General features: G+C 29.8%; 3 protein-coding genes across 15 annotated transcripts in view; 2 read left to right on the top strand and 1 right to left on the bottom strand.

Moving 5' to 3' along the window:
• Positions 1 to 158: 158 nt before the first annotated feature.
• LOC127065919 (zinc finger protein 706-like) lies at positions 159 to 2,612 on the top strand. 6 transcript variants are annotated; one of them, XM_050998967.1, is made up of 5 exons: positions 159 to 324; positions 612 to 708; positions 923 to 956; positions 1,118 to 1,262; positions 1,350 to 2,612. In XM_050998967.1, the coding sequence occupies exons 4-5, from the start codon at positions 1,119 to 1,121 to the stop codon at positions 1,437 to 1,439; spliced, it is 234 nt and encodes a 77-aa protein (XP_050854924.1). In that variant the 5' UTR covers positions 159 to 324; positions 612 to 708; positions 923 to 956; position 1,118; the 3' UTR covers positions 1,440 to 2,612. The 6 variants fall into 6 exon arrangements, with proteins under 6 accessions (XP_050854924.1, XP_050854925.1, XP_050854923.1 ...); XM_050998966.1 differs by having other exon boundaries at positions 160 to 431; XM_050998968.1 differs by lacking the exon at positions 612 to 708 and having other exon boundaries at positions 159 to 431.
• A 617-nt stretch (positions 2,613 to 3,229) lies between these two features.
• On the top strand, positions 3,230 to 6,540 carry LOC127065918 (glycine N-methyltransferase). Its single transcript, XM_050998962.1, has 5 exons — positions 3,230 to 3,400; positions 4,516 to 4,882; positions 5,412 to 5,547; positions 5,643 to 5,763; positions 5,845 to 6,540. Exons 2-5 carry the CDS (start codon positions 4,549 to 4,551, stop codon positions 6,130 to 6,132), a joined length of 879 nt encoding a protein of 292 aa, XP_050854919.1. The 5' UTR covers positions 3,230 to 3,400; positions 4,516 to 4,548; the 3' UTR covers positions 6,133 to 6,540.
• A 214-nt stretch (positions 6,541 to 6,754) lies between these two features.
• LOC127065916 (potassium voltage-gated channel protein eag) overlaps positions 6,755 to 17,452 on the bottom strand; it is a 113,298-nt gene continuing 102,600 nt past the window's right edge. For all 8 annotated transcript variants that reach the window (XM_050998946.1, XM_050998945.1, XM_050998952.1 and 5 more), the window contains 2 exons: positions 16,719 to 16,864; positions 6,755 to 16,655 (listed from right to left, as the gene is read on the bottom strand). In XM_050998946.1, coding sequence (XP_050854903.1) covers positions 15,511 to 16,655; positions 16,719 to 16,864 — 1,291 coding nt within the window. In that variant the 3' untranslated portion in view covers positions 6,755 to 15,510. The remainder of the gene's footprint in view (positions 16,656 to 16,718; positions 16,865 to 17,452) is intronic.

The following is a 17,452-nucleotide window of genomic DNA, read 5'->3' as shown; positions in this document are numbered from 1 at the left end:
TCTATAAAAAATTAATGTTAAAAAAAAAAATAATATTATTATAATTAAAACAAATTTTATATGAAATTATTCAGTAATGAATTATAGGAGTGCATTGACCCCAGAAGAGAATGGTTGATCCGTGGTTGATTGGTCACTTTTTAGCATGGTTTTACGCAGAAGCGAGTGTAGAAGCGCATCTTATTGTATATCGTCGAATGAAATTCTATATGCTAAAGCTAAGCAAAATATTTCTTTTTTTGCAACGTTAACAATTTAATTTAATATTTAATAATAACAACGTCGATAAGAATTTATAGTGGTAATGAAATAAAAAGAAGAAAGGTAAAGAGAGTGAAAAGACACAAATCGCGAATTGTCTCTTCGAGGTCTTTCTTAACACTTTGTAGCGCATCCGCGTTTCACGATTCTCTGGATTATTTCACGTTTGTGTATGTATATATGTATATACATATGTACGTACTCGTTTCTACGAGACCATCGGAGAACGTGTACACTTTCAAAGAGAACTTACAGTATTTCGAATAATTTTTCTTTCACTTCGATCATCTTCTAAATTTTTCTAACAAAAATTACGCGATACATAACGCATAAAAAATTTCTTTTCAAAGGAGATCTCGAGATTTCTGCCATTTGTTTTTTTTAAACGAATAAATTTGACTTCATCAACGAAGAAAGGATCCAATACGTTCATTTTAGTTCTGGCAGGTATGTGATTTTATTCGTTCGATCTGCTCTATAAAACATTTCTAGAAAGTTTGCTTGTTCCATGTATGAAATCTTGTCATTGTTATGTATTAAGATTAGAAGACGATCGAACATACAAATAAATATTAATACCTTTTTATTATGGGAATGATTTGTAACAGATCATTCATATATGTGATTATACAGCTGTTATTTCAGTTATATATTTTTTTAGGTTGACTGCTCTTTTATTAAAGGTGTTTCAAAAGGTGTGCAATAAAATAAGTTTTAATTGATTATCATAATGATTGAATAATAATTATTGAAAAGTATCAGATCTTATGCTTTTCTCGCGTGAATTTGTATTTCTTTGATCTACAAAAATATTTATACAATTTATTTATAATAAATTTATATGTTTCTGATACAGAATGGCACGTGGACAACAAAAAATACAATCCCAAGCAAAAGCAGCAGAAAAAGCTGCTAAAGTAAAGAAACAACAAGGACATAGTGCGAATGAACAAAAAAAGGCAGCGCAGAAAGCATTAGTTCATGTATGTTCGGTTTGCAAGGTAAGAATATTAGATGTTATTTATAATTTTAGGTAAAAATTTTACAGTTGTATCTAAATGAAATTATGTTTTATTATTTTTTATTAGGCTCAGATGCCAGATCCAAAGACTTACAAGCAACATTTTGAGAACAAACATCCTAAAAATGAACTACCTGATGATTTAAAAAATATATGAGGGTAGGAATGTCTGCAATGGATCGCACATAAGGATGCAGAGAGAAAATAACTACAATTGAGTGATATAGTTTAAGATTCATCCAATATTAAAATAGTTTCAAAACAAAGAAATAAACAACACCCCACTAGTGTTTTTAAGAAACTGTTTCGCAGTTACAGAGATGAATTATTATGCACATTCTAAACATTTGCGCATAATTCATGATGTGCTTGTGGTAAATTTGATTTGTAAAAAAAAACCTACATTATTCATAAAAATCATACCTTAATCACACTACTTTTTAATATAGCACGAATGCATCAGAATCTGTACATTGCTAAATAAATAATTTAATGACTTTAGTAAAATAATAATTTCGGTATATGTGACTTAATATAATAGATTATGAAAGATCGATCTTTTGTCTATTTTAAAATTTGAGATTACATTGGAAGATAATAAAATAACTTTACAACTTTACAGATTTATATAATCTGAAAGAAAGATTATTGAATAGATTATTTAAAAATTAAAATTTTGTTTAAGAAATATATTAAATATGTTATTAAGTTTTTAATTTTCACAAAATCATTACCACATCAAATAATATATTCTGAGATCATCCGCTTGTGTTACTTCGTTAAGTTGTGTTTATCTCGAAAGAATATTAAACTACAAAAAAACTGCCAATTTAGAGAGATTGTATCGATTATTATCTAAGCAAATACTGTGTAGTTGAAGTCCTTTCTATATAGAACTTTATGTCAATTTAAGGATAATTTCTTTTAAAATCACAATTTTAAAACTTTAACATGGATGAACGGTATGTTAAAGCGAGAAGTAGAAAATTGTACTTAAATTGTTAATGTTATAACATATGGGATACTTGATAACATATAAATATTTATATATATATATAGATCAAGTGAATTTAATCTGTCACATCGTGTGCTTCATTTGCCTATGTGTGAATATTACAAACGACATGATTTAGCATTAATTTAGATACATTATTCTTTTAGTATTACTTTGTAGAATTTACAGTAATACATTGTATATTGAATTTTCAAAAATGATTTCTATAATTTTCAAGAGACATACATTTCAAGTATATTTATTTGTAATCTCTATTAAGTTTAACATTTGTATTGTGAATAAAGTTTAGAAATAAACTCTTATATGTATTCTGTATTTTATTGAAAGTATATTTTTTTATATTACAATATCATATTGCTATACGTTTTATTTGATTAGCACAAGGCAGAAAAACATAAATATAAATAAGTTTCCTATATTAGATATTTATCTGAAAAGTAAACATATTATGTTGATAAAGAATGTATGGTAGTTCGTCTTTCGATATAGAATATAATATCAAATGTATAATTAATTTATTTGAAAATAAATTTTTGACTCTGTTTTAATAAAGCTTAATATAAGTTATAAATAGAAATGAATCATTTTTGAAGTTCAAAAAGGGTGATGTTACTCGGTTAAAAATCGCGCGCGCGCGAGCCTATCTCCTTCTGTAATCATTTTTATCCCGAAAGTTGAAAAATTGGTTAATTTGTTGTTACATGCATACGATGCGCATTGATATCAAAACTTGATAATTTAAATATATTTTTCTGTAGAATTATTTTGAAAGATTACACTTCGTTTCAGAAAAGAAAAAAGAACATTATTACGTATTCAAAAACATTTTATCGAGCATAAGATTGATCTAGTAAGAAAAGGAAATTATTACATCATATTACGAATCGATCATTCGTGATTAACATATATTCATTACACGCAACGCAAGAGAGTGTCAATTTGTCAGAGTATATATAAGTGTCTGGTGAGCATTTCATTCTTCAGTTTTCATCAAGATTCAGTGAAGTTTTCATAAAATTTCTTAGTTCTTATCGTAATAATATCAATATCAGAAAGAAATAAACAAGTATCGTAAGTGGACAATATTTAACGAGAACATATAGGTACGAAATCCAAACGTTATAAATCAAAAAAATATTTTATTTTTTTTCTTTTTTTTTTTATTTTTATTCTTTTAATATTTTTTCACAAAAAATCAATACTTTTTATTTTTACAATTAGTGCTTGGATTTTATATCGAAATAAATTCAGAAAGTATCCTAATCAAATTAATCATTGATTTATTGTTAAATTAAACAATCGTTTATCGATCAGTTTTATTCCATAATAATGATCTATTATTATCATGTTAATGACTTGTTTGCGAATATATAAGATATTACGTGATTTAGATGATTTTCATTTTTCATTTTTTTTTTTTTTATTTAAAAATCATTGAGTATGTATGATAATATTTGCGATATAATGATAAGTTGAAAAATATCGTCTTATTTATTCATGTAGTAAGTGTAAAAGATGTTAATATTTACTATTAAAGATGACGCGATAAAGTGTAAGATAATTAACACGAAAAGATAATTTTGAGGCACGCACACAAGTGGTTCTTAAAAATATACAAATTTTCGATAATTCATACGGATAATCCCAATGTATGATAATATCAAATCACTTACTGTTTTTCGAAATATCATTGAATACACTTGAATAGAATTATTTTTTTTCTTTGAGTTGAGACTAATGAAGTATGCACTTTAATCGATTAACGTTTCTTAATATAACGATAAGTTTTAAATAGTGGAATGATTTCTATTGAATTAATGATTGATAGGCGAAGCGCGGATTACTTGAATTTAACGTTATAGATAAAACGAAATTTACGTGTTATTTCTTTGTATCGGAGACATATATGTATATTATCGTAAGAAAAAAGTAAGAAAAAAAAAAAAAAGAAAAAATTTGTTTGTGTTACACAATGATAGGATAGAAAGAAAAAATTAAATAAATTTTGTTGTTTCTCTTTGAACTTTTAGGTTATCGCTCGATAGAATGATTTTTTTTTTTTAATAGATCAACGAAAGAAAGTGAAATCGATATATATATATATATATATGGGAAGAGAGAGAGAGAGAGAGAGAGAGAGAGAGAGAGAGAGAGAGAGAGAGAGAAGGAGATAGTAAAAATTTCGTAAGAAAAACTGATCTTTCATTTTCTTTTCCAGTTATATTTGAATATCAAAAAGCAAAGTATCAGGATGGTGGATTCAGTCTTTTTAACACGTTCGCTCGGTACACCAGCGGAGGGTGTAAGAGATCAATATGCCGATGGAAAAGCTGCCAAAGTATGGGAGGTTTTCATCGGCGATAAAAATCAGAGGACACAAAATTATCGGGACTTTTTGGTGGGTCTCCTTAAGAAGAAAGGTTGCCATAGAATCTTGGATGTTGCCTGTGGTACAGGCGTAGATTCGGTAATGCTCCTTGAAGAAGGCTTCGAGGTCGTCAGCGTTGATGCTTCCGATAAAATGCTCAAATATGCTCTCAAGTCCAGATGGGAGAGAAGAAAGGAACCAGCTTTCGATAATTGGGGTAAGAAAGATATCTTCGTAAATTCTTATTTATCGTTCGCAAATTTTTTTCTTCGTTCATTCGAATCTTTTTCTTTTCTTTTTTTTTTTTGATATTACGTTCTGTAAGTAGAAATTTTAAAAATGAAAAGAAATTTAATTTTTCAATTAGAACAGAAATTAAAATTGAAATCTGAAGAAATTTCAATAGATCTTGTGATCGATTCGTCATGAAGACACTTACGAGATTATTGTGAAATGTGTATTATGAGATAATATTTATCCGTTATTGTGCTTGATGAAAATATTTCTATTATATGCATATCGTACTTTCTTATCTACTGAGTAGATAAATATTATTAAGGAAAGGGTCGGTATGTTATCGACGGAGGTCAATCTTTATCGCAAACTACTGTTTCATCATTTTCTTTTTTTTTTTTTTTTTTTATAATAATTGTTAATAAATCTTTGATAACTTTCTTCTGATTCGATAACAAATAATTTTCTTTCTTCCTATCTTTCTGATTCGATTTATTTTTTTTCTTTTTTAGTGATCGAGGAAGCAAATTGGTTGACATTATATAAGGATATCAGTCATTTAATTGGAGACGGTTTCGATGCTGTTATTTGCCTTGGAAATAGTTTTGCACACATGCCCGACTCCTTTGGCGATCAGAGAGAGCAAAAGTAAATTATCTACATAAATAATTTCATGATTTTGAATAAATAAATAAATGATATTCTTCGTATACCTAATCTCTTTTATAACATTTATTTTTTAGACAAGCCTTTGCTAACTTCGAACGTTGTGTCAAACCAGGTGGATTGTTTTTGATCGATCACAGGAATTACGATTATATTATACAAACCGGTAGCACACCACCCAAATGTATATACTATAACGTGAGTATCGTTAAGATAATTTTTTTAATATGATAATTTTTTTATAATAATAATAATAATAATAATATACATCTTTTTCAGAGTCGACACATGACTAATATAAAAACATCAGTACTATTCATATCAGGCAAACCAGCAATCGTGACTCTGGACTACATGATTACTATCGATGAAAAAACAAACAAAAACAATTCAGAAAACGTTAACGAATTTAGGTTATCATATTATCCTCACAGATTGAACGTTTTTAGCGATATGCTTGCAGAAGCATTTCGATTTAAAGCAAAACATACGATATACGCTGATTTTAAACCAATGGATATGATCAAGAATCCTGGATTTTACATTCACGTGCTGGAAAAGTACTAGTTAATTAAGTAATCTCGTTACGAGATTCACAAAGGAAAGAAATTCACGTCGATGTGTATTTTTTTATACTTTCGACGATTCTCATATGCCGTATTACGAGAAATGAATTTTTATTGTAGGAGTTAAAACGATCTCTCGATGATTGATCTCTTAAGATATACACGAAATTCGAGATTACGATGCGAGTTATTCTCTTTTTCTTTTTTATTGGTTACGAAATAAAAAGAAAATTGTAACTCGTAGAGCCTAGAAAAAAATCTATTAAAACAATATTGCTCATAAAATTATGTAGTAATGTTCCATACTAAAGATGTGATTATACATTATCATTGTGATAATAATATAACATACTTACTATATATTTACGGAGATGCGTGGGTAGTCGACGAATAAAATACTTGTTATCAATTTTGATCTTTTTTTATTATAAGTTCGAAAGCAGTATCTCATTGAGTATTCTAGCCAGGCTTTGTTCGATGCTACAATTTGATTTTTCAACGGTGTTTCGAGCGGTCATTGACGAGGATATTTTTCAAGGACGAGCTCGCTCTCTATATCTTCAGCACCTTCAGTCTTTCGGCGAATTAATTGCTCATCCTGAACGAGGCTTTTCTCTTAATACTTTTCTTTTCTTTTTTTTTTCATTTTCTTCTTTTACTTTCTTATTTTTATCATTTATCACGAGGGATTACTCGGTGTTTCGTTTCAATCGAAACGTCTTCTTTTTCACTACATTGTAAAAATAAAAGATTAATAGGAAACAAAGAACTATCTCAAATGATCTGTATTTAAAAATCTCTCTCTCTCTCTCTCTCTCTCTCTCTCTCTCTCTTTTTTACTGTACTTTATTTCTTTTTTCGATAAAAAAATTATAGTTTCATTAAAAGGATCATAGCACACTGTCGAAGCCTCGGAAATTCGCTCGTCAACGATCGCCACAATTGAAAATGGCCAAAATCGCTTGCGTGGGATCTTTCACTTCTTTTTTTTTTATTCTTTCCCCCGCGTTTCTTTCGACTTCACAGATCGCACGATTAAATTCGCAAAGTTTCGTAAGAATCGTACCCCCGCATTCGGAGTGCAGTATGTCCATTGAAAGTTATTTTTTTATTATTTTATTGTATTTTGTTCTTTTTTTTCTTTTTTTTTCTTTTGTTTATTAACGCGACGATCGATTTTTAACGTCGAGTCGACATTTTGAAAAATGGAAAAGAGAATAATCGATCGACATCTACGCGTATTCCTCCTTTCCCCCTATTCACAACTTCTACTCTAAAAAAGAAAAAGAAAAATATGTATATCAGTGCATTGGCACTCCGCAATTGGGGGCTCGAATATTATTTTCTTCATAATTCGTTTACTTTCCTACCTTTCTCTTTCTCTTTTATTTTTTCTTTTCTTTCTTTCTTTTTTTGTTTCTTTGGAAATGACAAGGATAAAATTTACAAGGCCGAGGGCTGATTACAGTGCAACGAACTGCCCATATAGAAAAATGGACGAAGTGGTAGTTATAGCAAAAATTCCCCCCTTCTAGTAGTAGTAGTATAGTGATAATAGTAGTAGTTAGTAGTAATAGTAGTAGTAGTAATAGTAGTAGTAATAGTAATAATAATAATAATAATAATAATAATAATAATAATAATAATAATAATAATAATATATTTATGTATATATATATGTATGTATATATATATATATGTATATATATATATATATATATATATATATATATAATATTTGTGATTTTTTTGTTGCTTTCTTTTTTAATTCCTTTCGATTAAACTACTGTTAGACTCTTGTGATCACTTTTGTTTTCCTCGAAAAATTCGATACATATTATTACATCACGGCTTCTTCGATCGTCGTTACGATCGCTGTCGTCGTCGTAAATTTTATATGAGAGTCTTCGATCGCCGTACGTGTCTTACAGATAAAATTTGTAAATCCTCGCAAGACGGAGAAGACTGTAATAATTAATAAATTAATTATATATGTATATATATATTTATATACATATAAGATATATATATAATTTATTAATGAATGTATTCATATAATAATAATAATAATAAAAATAAAAATAACAACAACAACAATAATAATAATGATAATAATAATAATAATAATAATAATAATAATAATAATAACAACAGTAATAATAATTAAACAATAATAATTCATTATCTCATTAAGTAATTAATTTTTATCGTCCTATTCGTCGTGTTTTTTGTATGTGTATGTGTATGATAACTATAAGACTAACATTAATTCAAAATGGCGTCTGTTAAACTCTCCTTTGCTTTTTTAGATTATGTTGACTTTGATTGGTAGTGATATTTGAAGCAATACAAATTTGAACACACTTCGCGTTTTATATTCAACAAATTAATTCCTTTATCGAGATCGAAGGATGCGAGTTTCTTTCAATCTTTTTTCTTTTATTTATTTATTTATTTATTTTTTAATTCGAGTTGTTTTCCTTTTTACTTTTACTCTCCGTGCTTGATTATTTTTTTCCGTCTTTGTTCGTTGTTTTGTGAAAAAAAGGAGGATAAACTACGTGCGAAGATCGCTAACAAATAAAATCGGGAAGACACGAACGAACGAGAAGATTATTATTAATTTTCTTTTTTCTTTTTCTTTCATTGATTTCTTTTTCAAAACGAGAACAGGACGTGAGAGATTCTGCGACATTTTTTTCTCTTTTTTCTTTTACATATGCATATGCGTACATGTCTTTGAAAAGTTCACGAGATGCTAATCAAATTACTTGGCAAATATTTTTATTATTCATCCAAATATTTTTTTAACCATAATAAATTTTAATTAATCAGATACGTTACTTCTCATATGAAATAAAAAGTGATTTGGTCCGTTATTCGAGAAAAAAAGATAAATAAATAAAATAAAATAAAAGAATGAAGATAGATTTCGTTATAATTACATATAAATTTCTCGAGAACTTTTCAATGATCTTGTATTCGTCCGGATTCGACCGATCCATCGATCCCTCGAGGTGTGAAGCAAGGATTTATGCGACAGAAAAGATTTATGATTGACACGACTTCGAACTAGATAAAGAATCGATTAGACAAATTCGATTTTTTTTCTTTCTTCCTTTCTTTTCTTACTTTACAAAGTACTCGCTCGAATACACGAATTGATTCAAATCTGTCGCTTTGAAATCCGATAGGAGGCAAGTTTGAAGAAATTATGAACATGACGATTCCGAACATGACGATTTCAAAGATATTATTGCTAGTTAATAGATAGATAAAAATTTGTCTTTTTCTAATCCTTCGCGCGTAACATCGACATAGAATATTTTTTTTTTTATCGCCAGCGATTCGATCGTGTTTCTTTTCATATCGTTTGTCTACAAACATGCATGCATACGTTTATTCATTCATTCACATATGCATGCATGCATACATGCATGCATTTCTTCATAAATTAATTAATTAATCAATTAATTAATTAATCCATTCATTCATTCATTCATTCATTCATTCGTTCGTTCATTCATTCATCCGTTCATTCATTCATTCATACATACGAACATACATACATACATACATACACACATATACACACATGTCCATATGTTTTATATTTTTTATCGATTTTCGTTGATCAACTCACACTACACTTCGAGGGTTTTTTCGACAGCCACAAAGTAATTTAAAAAACGATTATAATGATGATGATGATGATGATGATGATGATGATGATGATGATGATGATGATGATGATGATGATAATGAGAACAATAATAATAATAATAATAATAATAATAATGATAATAATGATGATGGTAATAGTAATAATAATAATAATAATATTAATAATAATAGTAATAATAATAATAATAACTACAACAACAACAGCAAAAACAACAATAATAACAACAACAACAACAACAACAACAATAATAATAATAATAATAATAATAATAATAATAATAATAATAATAATAATAATAATAATAATAATAATAATAATAATAATAGTAATAATAATAATGATGATGACGATAATAAATATATATATTTGATATATCATTTTTTATATCATTTGTTAATGGTTGATGATGCAGTTTTCGCTTTAAACGTAATATTGAATGGAATGTTTTTGTGTGTGTTGTGTGTGTGTGAATTTTAAAGCAAATATTCACGAATAGCGATTGTAAAAAATAATAAATTCAATTGCATTAGCCGTTCGTAATATAATATTATCAATACTCAGTATCAATTCGACGGATATTCGTTCGTCTTTTTATTTATTCATTTAATTAAATTTTTTATGTTTCCAAATTATTGCAATAGTGCAATACTATAATAATCCATATTTGCAAATATGAATTATAGCAAAGTGGCTTGATATATATATAAAAATTCCTAATATCACATCTTCTTATTATCTCAACTTCAATCTCGACAACAATCTGCACTATTAATATTTGCCTTGTTTAAGTGAAAATCAATTTGTTTGTTTGTTTATCGCACAAGTTTCGTAAAATCATTTTCTCTCTCTCCTTCTCTCTCTTTCTTGATAATTTTCTTTTTTAAAAGTTAACCCTCTATATGCCAATTTTTTGTCATGTCTAATACAATAAAATTATACATAACAAAAATTCTGAAGTTATTATGTTAAAAAATAAGAGAATAGTGTTTTCAAGTTTGTTTCAGATATAAATTTGGAAATTGGCGCTAGCATGTCTATCTGTATTAATCAATAATCGAGTTATAAATCGATAATCGAAAATTTCAAAGATTGGATCGATCATCTAAATACATCATTCCAATCATCTCGTTTATCAAATATGTTAAATTTAATTAATCCTTTACACTGTGAAGTTTTTTTCTATATAGGGAAATACAGAGTCGAATCTTTTCCGAGAAAAAATTGACGTATTTCAAATGACTTAGCGAACGTTTTTCATTTTTTACAAGATTATATAAAAGTTAGGAATTAATTATAGATATTTACTAACTCACAAAAGAATGGCTTATACCATTACTTGAGAGTTTTTTGCATGAAGTAATATGTTCACGTGTATTTGTTCGACCGATAAAATCCATCAATTTTACATAATTTAGAATAACATATAAGAGAAAACATAACTATTCATAAATCAGTTATAATCATCCCTTATTCATTATTCGAGTTATTGTATCAAATCAAATGGCTACTAAGGATCGTCTTTCGAGTGCAAAGGATTAAATTTTATTTCCTTATCTAATCGATCTTCCTTTGTCAAATCACATTTTGTAAAAATAATCTTAAAAACAGCAAAAGTAATAATTAAGTTCGTGGTAATATAAATGAAATAAGATCTCACAAAAAAAAGAAAGAAAAAATGATTAAAATATTTTGTTAAACGCACACACATACATATATGTAAGTGTTTAACCTGAGATATATGGTGTTATAAAGGGTTAACAATATTAACGATGATAATAAATGTTTATTCGTTAATATCAACGATAACGAATTTTAACGAATAAAATAATGTAAATTATTCTTCCCTTTTTTTTTTTTTTTTTTCAATTTTCTATCATACCTTTACCTCTTTTTATGTATTCGAGTTGGACGATGGCGAGTCGATGATCGATTTCAATATCCGTGTCCTTTGACGTGGAAAAACGAAAATGCTGATGCTATAAAAAAAAAAGAAAAAAAAAAAGAAAAAATTAATAAAAAACAAAAAGATAAACGAGATAGTCAAAAATCGAGATAGTATATTCAAACGGCAAACAGAGCAGATCCCCCTTTCGCGATTTCAAATAACTCACGCGAGATGCAATAATTAATCGATCGGCGATTGAAAAAACTTTCTTTTTGTTTCCTATTTTTTTTCTGTTTTTCTTTTTTTTTTTATTTATCGTTCCACACGCGCGCGTGCCTTTTATATATCCTGATTTTTAAGATACAAGTTACGTTAAAAATGTAATAACGTTATTAAATCTTAATTATTCAACGAATTTTCTTTTATTTTAACTTTTCTTATTACCTTTATTGTTGCCATTTTTATTGCTGTTCCAATAAACACGTCCATTTATCACTCACATCGTTGTTCCTATTTTCACAGATTAAATTCGTTGATTCCGACCGATTAGTGGTAACGAATTATGTTCAATGTGTAATTCTAATTATTGGACGAATTAGTTTTAGGCATATATTAGATAATTTTGTTTATTTCACGCACGTCTATTCTAATTTTTATTCGTTCGATGAAACGATTGAATGTAAACAAAAATGAGGAAAAGAACGAATTATTAGATTCATGATTAGATTTGTGATTAGAAAGAGAGAGGGAGACGTGAAAGCCGTTAAACGATCTTGAACATCGACGAACGATTCCGATAAATTCCGATCATAGGAAATTATGAAACGGCATTCGCATAAGATTACTATAAGATTTGCATCTTATTTGTTAATGACACGATTGTAATTGCAAGTCGAGTAAACTTTTCGTAAATAGAATATGTGTGCATGTGTATGTGTATGTGTATATGTATATGTATGCGTGTACGACTCGCCCGATAAAAAGTGGGCACGAAAAACCTGCGCACCATTGAGTCGATCGATTTGGGATTATAATATGTTAGCTTCTTAGCTTAGCTTTTTCCTAAAATGTCAACGGCTTTTAAACTTTCGCGTATAAGTATATAAACTACGATAGAGCCAGCTATATCGTCTATTTGTCTAAAATCTAATTAACAAAGTCCTCGTATCATTTTATTCTTCGATAGTTTTTTATCTTTTCCTTCTTTTGTGTTATATATATATATATATATATATATATATATATATATATATATATATATACATATATGTATATATATATTTATATACACATATAACACGAGAAATGATAACTATTTTACTTCTTCTCTTCTCTCTCTCTCTCTCTCTCTTTCTCTTTCTCTTTCTTCTTTAAACTATATTTATATTATGTACACGCAAGCTTAGATGTGGACAAACGTTCGTTTTTTATACTTTCTGTTCGGATCATCGTTAATTATTCATTGGACGAGTCATCCTCGAATATCTCTATCGAATAAATATATCATTACTTTTAATTATAGCCTACGACGATATATATCTCTATAACTTAATTTCTTGTTGCATTAAGAAAAAAGAAATAAAAAAAAAAAAAGAAAGAAGTAATATAATGTAAAATTTATGATATAACTATAAATATAATTTATACTGAATAAATCTTAATTTTGATATATCATCTTTGAATTAATTATGTGACAAAAAATGAAGAAGAATTCTAAAATAATTACACGTATATATATATATACATTTATATGTATGTACATGACTTTAAAGTTACATCAAGTTATAGAGTTATAGTTCGTTCTTTTAAAGTACTTTCGAATAATGATCGAATTCAAATTCGTCTTGAATGTAAGTCTTGGATATAACAAAAAAAAAAAGAAAAAAAAAGAAATAAAAAATCAATGAAAATTAAATTTATAAGATTCAGTTTTCACAATTGATATTCAAATATATTTTTACTATTAGTAATCTTTTAACAATAATTTCGACGAACTCGTCCAAGCACGAGAGGCAAGAAACGAAAGAAAAATAAAAAATAAAGAAAACGTAAAAGAACAATTCGATGACCAACTTATATATATATATATGTCTGTGTTTGTATATATATATGTATATATACGCGTACGAACGTGAGTCCACATAAGTACGCGCAAATAAATAAATATATATATATATATATATATATATATATATATATATATATATATATGAATATAGTATATACACATCATAATTACAATATATATACATATAATATTGCTGTTTGGCTTCCTCGCGAAATACGACGTGCCTTACTTTTATATCCATTTCTTCTTTTTTTCTTTTCTTTTTCATTTCATTCAGCTCAGTTTGTTTTTTCTTCTTTTTTTTTGGTTCTCTCTTTTCTTATCTTTTCTTTTCGATTAGCACGTCGATTCTTCGCCCGTCAATAAATTTAATGACGATTGTTTAATTTCGTAGCAAGCGTTTCGATCGAAGATAATCTCACTTTTTTCGTAAGTTAGATAGAAATGCGGCCTATGAACGTCGGCGGATTAATAGGTGGTATCAAAGCAAACGCTTATATTCTATATTGTGCTCGCGTGTGATCTCTCGTGAATATAAAACGATCGTGAAGATGCGTCATTGTTCTAGTAAATATCAATCCTTTTGATCTGATTATAGGGCGCGGCCAAAAGTTTTTAGATGGATTAAAAGTTACGTAAGTAAATCTTAAAAATCAATTACTCTATTTCCGTGACTTTTCAGATTACTTTCTTTTTACAAATTGTAAAAGTACAGGCCTAGCTTGTAAAACTACAAGCTTGACTATTAGCTTAAAAAGTCACGAAAATGAGCGATTGAACTTTCAAAATAGTTTAAGAAGTTTTTATGCATCTAGGAACTTTTGAAAATAAATAAATAAATAAATAAGTAAATAAATAAATAAATAAAAAAAAAGACGAATTGTACAATTTGATTGTCCCGTTACAATCTATATCATCGATTCATATCGATGACAACGACGAGAAACTTGTAAAATTTCAATTGAAATATTATTGTATTTAAGTATTTATTTGTAAATATTTTATGCGATCGCATAACAGATCATCAATGAGAAAATAACGCATCAATTCGATCGAATATATTTCGAGATCTTTACGAAGATCTATGCTCGCGAATAGATCCGCCGTCAATGCGTGTAAAGCTACGATGCACATCGCTCTTACAACGTGGATAATAACTCGGAACAATTTTCGATGTCTCTCGAAGAAGCCGTCGCAAGTTGTTGAATAATTCATTGGATCCTTTCTTCCATGATCACACGTAACTCAATACTGGTTCGAAGAGACACGCGCAATTGGGAGTCATCGAATCAACTTCACTTCTCCCTTTTGAAACCCTCTATTTTCTTTCCATAAGTTTATTTACTTTATATAATATTATCATGTCCTTAGTTTTTTTTTCTGTTCGTTTCATTCAATTTCGTTCAAAAGTACGCGCAAAATGAATGTCACTTCGCGAAGCGATCTAGCGAAAATATTAGTAGTCCTTTAAGGTAGATAACGTTGGATTATAAGATCACGAAACGTAGTCCGATCAAAGAAGAAAATTAGGCTGACTTCATTGGCCTAACGATAGTCCCTCGACCTATTGTCACTTTGGGACAAAGGGAGGGTGTAATTAGTTTGTTTTTTTTTTATTTTTTAACGCGGTTCGCGATCAATTTGTTTGAATTGTAACGGAGCCATCCACCCAGATCGAGAATCACGAAAGGAAGAGGAGGAAATAGAGGATTAGGATGAAAAGATTAGATCGGAAGAACTTTCAATAATATTCTCTAGGCCTGGGTGGTGGCCTTTTTCGTTCGGACCTATCGGTCCTCTCGGTCCTTTCGGCACTGGCACTAGCCTCACGATCGTCGGTACATTCGAGCATTTGCGTAGTTTCTGTAGCCTCCGAGGGACTAACCGGTTGGGTAGCTAAAGGTGCGAGAGGCGCTGCACCCTTGTTGCGCGATTTACTTTTTCGTTTCCTTAATATGAGTGGTCCAAGTGCACTCGAGTCGTCACCTCTCGAGGTTGATGCTTGGGCAAGTCTTTCGAGAAGTTCTTTGCTAACTTCTCTCGAGGAAGTTTTGTAATCGGAACTACCCGATAATCTGTCCGAATCTTTTGACTGTTGGTGATGGTGGTGATGATGATGATGATGTTCTTGACTCTTTGAACTACGTTCCATAGGTTGTTGCTGCTGTTGCTCTCTATAACCTTCGCCAGGTGTCATAGAAGTACTCGTAGACGCCTTCTGTTCAGACGTTTGCATACTTTGTGGAACAACTTGCTGTTGATTCACTTGCACTTGGCAGGACGGTTGATTTTGAGCTGAACTACTCGATGGGAAATTCAAAGGTCTCTGCTGCTGCTGCTGCTGCTGCTGCTGCTGCTGCTGCTGCTGTTGTTGTTGCGGTTGCTGCTGCTGCTGCTGTTGTTGCTGCTGCGAGATGACCGTACTTCCCGGAGGTGTTGCAGCCAATGGAACTCGGCTCAACAAAGTCTGAAGCATGTCCTCCATCTTAGCGAGTCTTTGATTCACTCTTTGCACTTCCAGCTTCAAGTCGACTTTCACTTCTAATACCGCCGCAAGAATCTCACGATCGTGACTAGGCTGAGTCGATATCAAACCACCATCGTAACTTTCCAGACGTCGAAGTTGCAATTGCTTCGAGTCTACCGAAAGATTCTGAGACTGTTGTTGTTGTTGTTGTTGTTGCTGTTGTTGCTGATGTTGTCCATCCTTATCAGCACTATCTCCTCCACCTGTTTCTTCTATCGTACCACCTAACTTCCCGAATTTCGGAAAGACCTTGTTCGTTCCGGCACTAGAACTTGGACGCGAATCTCGTGCACTTAACGATCTCTTAAACGTGTCCCCGGCCGTACCTGTTTCACTACCTGAATCCAGACTGGAACTACCTGTAAAGAAAAAAATATATTTGCAATAAAACGTCCAATGAAATACATTTTTTATAATCTTACCTAGCAATCTTCCCCACTTGCCAGTTCGAGGTTTGGCAGCGATATTCTCATCGGTGGACGGTTTTCTCGAATGAGACGATTCGCCATCTTTCCCATCCTTACTGTCTCCTTTCTCAACATCTGCCGTATGTCTCTCTCTACGAAACCTGCGTAAAATAATATCAAGACGATAAGAATCCACGTTTCCAATCTGATGCTCCTTTTTATGGAGCGTACACAAAGGTGTATATATGTATATTGTATATATATACAGGATACGTAAAGGCTGGTTCATCTAGGCAATAATGGGGATCAAAAGACAGTGTACAATTATAAGAGGATGGAATTTAATTTCATTCGTGTTAGAAGAAACACGTTTTCCTCTTATTTATCCTCTTTCTTTCTTTCTTTCTTTCTTTCTCACTTTCTTTCTTTCTTTCTTTCTTTCTTTCTTTCTTTCTTTCTTTCTTTCTCACTTTCTTTCTTTATTTCTTTCTTTCTTTCTCACTTTCTTTCTTTCTTTCTTTCTTTCTTTCTTTTTTCAATGTATAATCATCAATTTGCAGTCAGTTTAGTTGGGGAAAACTTTTTTGCACGGGTTCAAGAAACTGGTTCTTGTAGCAAATGCGAGATCGTTCTACTGAGGCTAGAAAAGGGGTAAACAGCTCCAGCGGTGTTCACGAGCAACCTACTTTGGTGTGCCTACAGGATTCAAATATCAAAAATAGTACCGTCGGTGGTGACAAAAATGGCGA

The sequence above is a fragment of the Vespula vulgaris genome, chromosome 8, assembly GCF_905475345.1.
Source record: "Vespula vulgaris chromosome 8, iyVesVulg1.1, whole genome shotgun sequence".
Taxonomy (NCBI): Eukaryota; Metazoa; Arthropoda; class Insecta; order Hymenoptera; family Vespidae; genus Vespula; species Vespula vulgaris.
The sequence above is the reverse complement of the archived record's forward strand: the minus strand, read 5'-3'. Positions and strand labels throughout refer to the sequence as shown.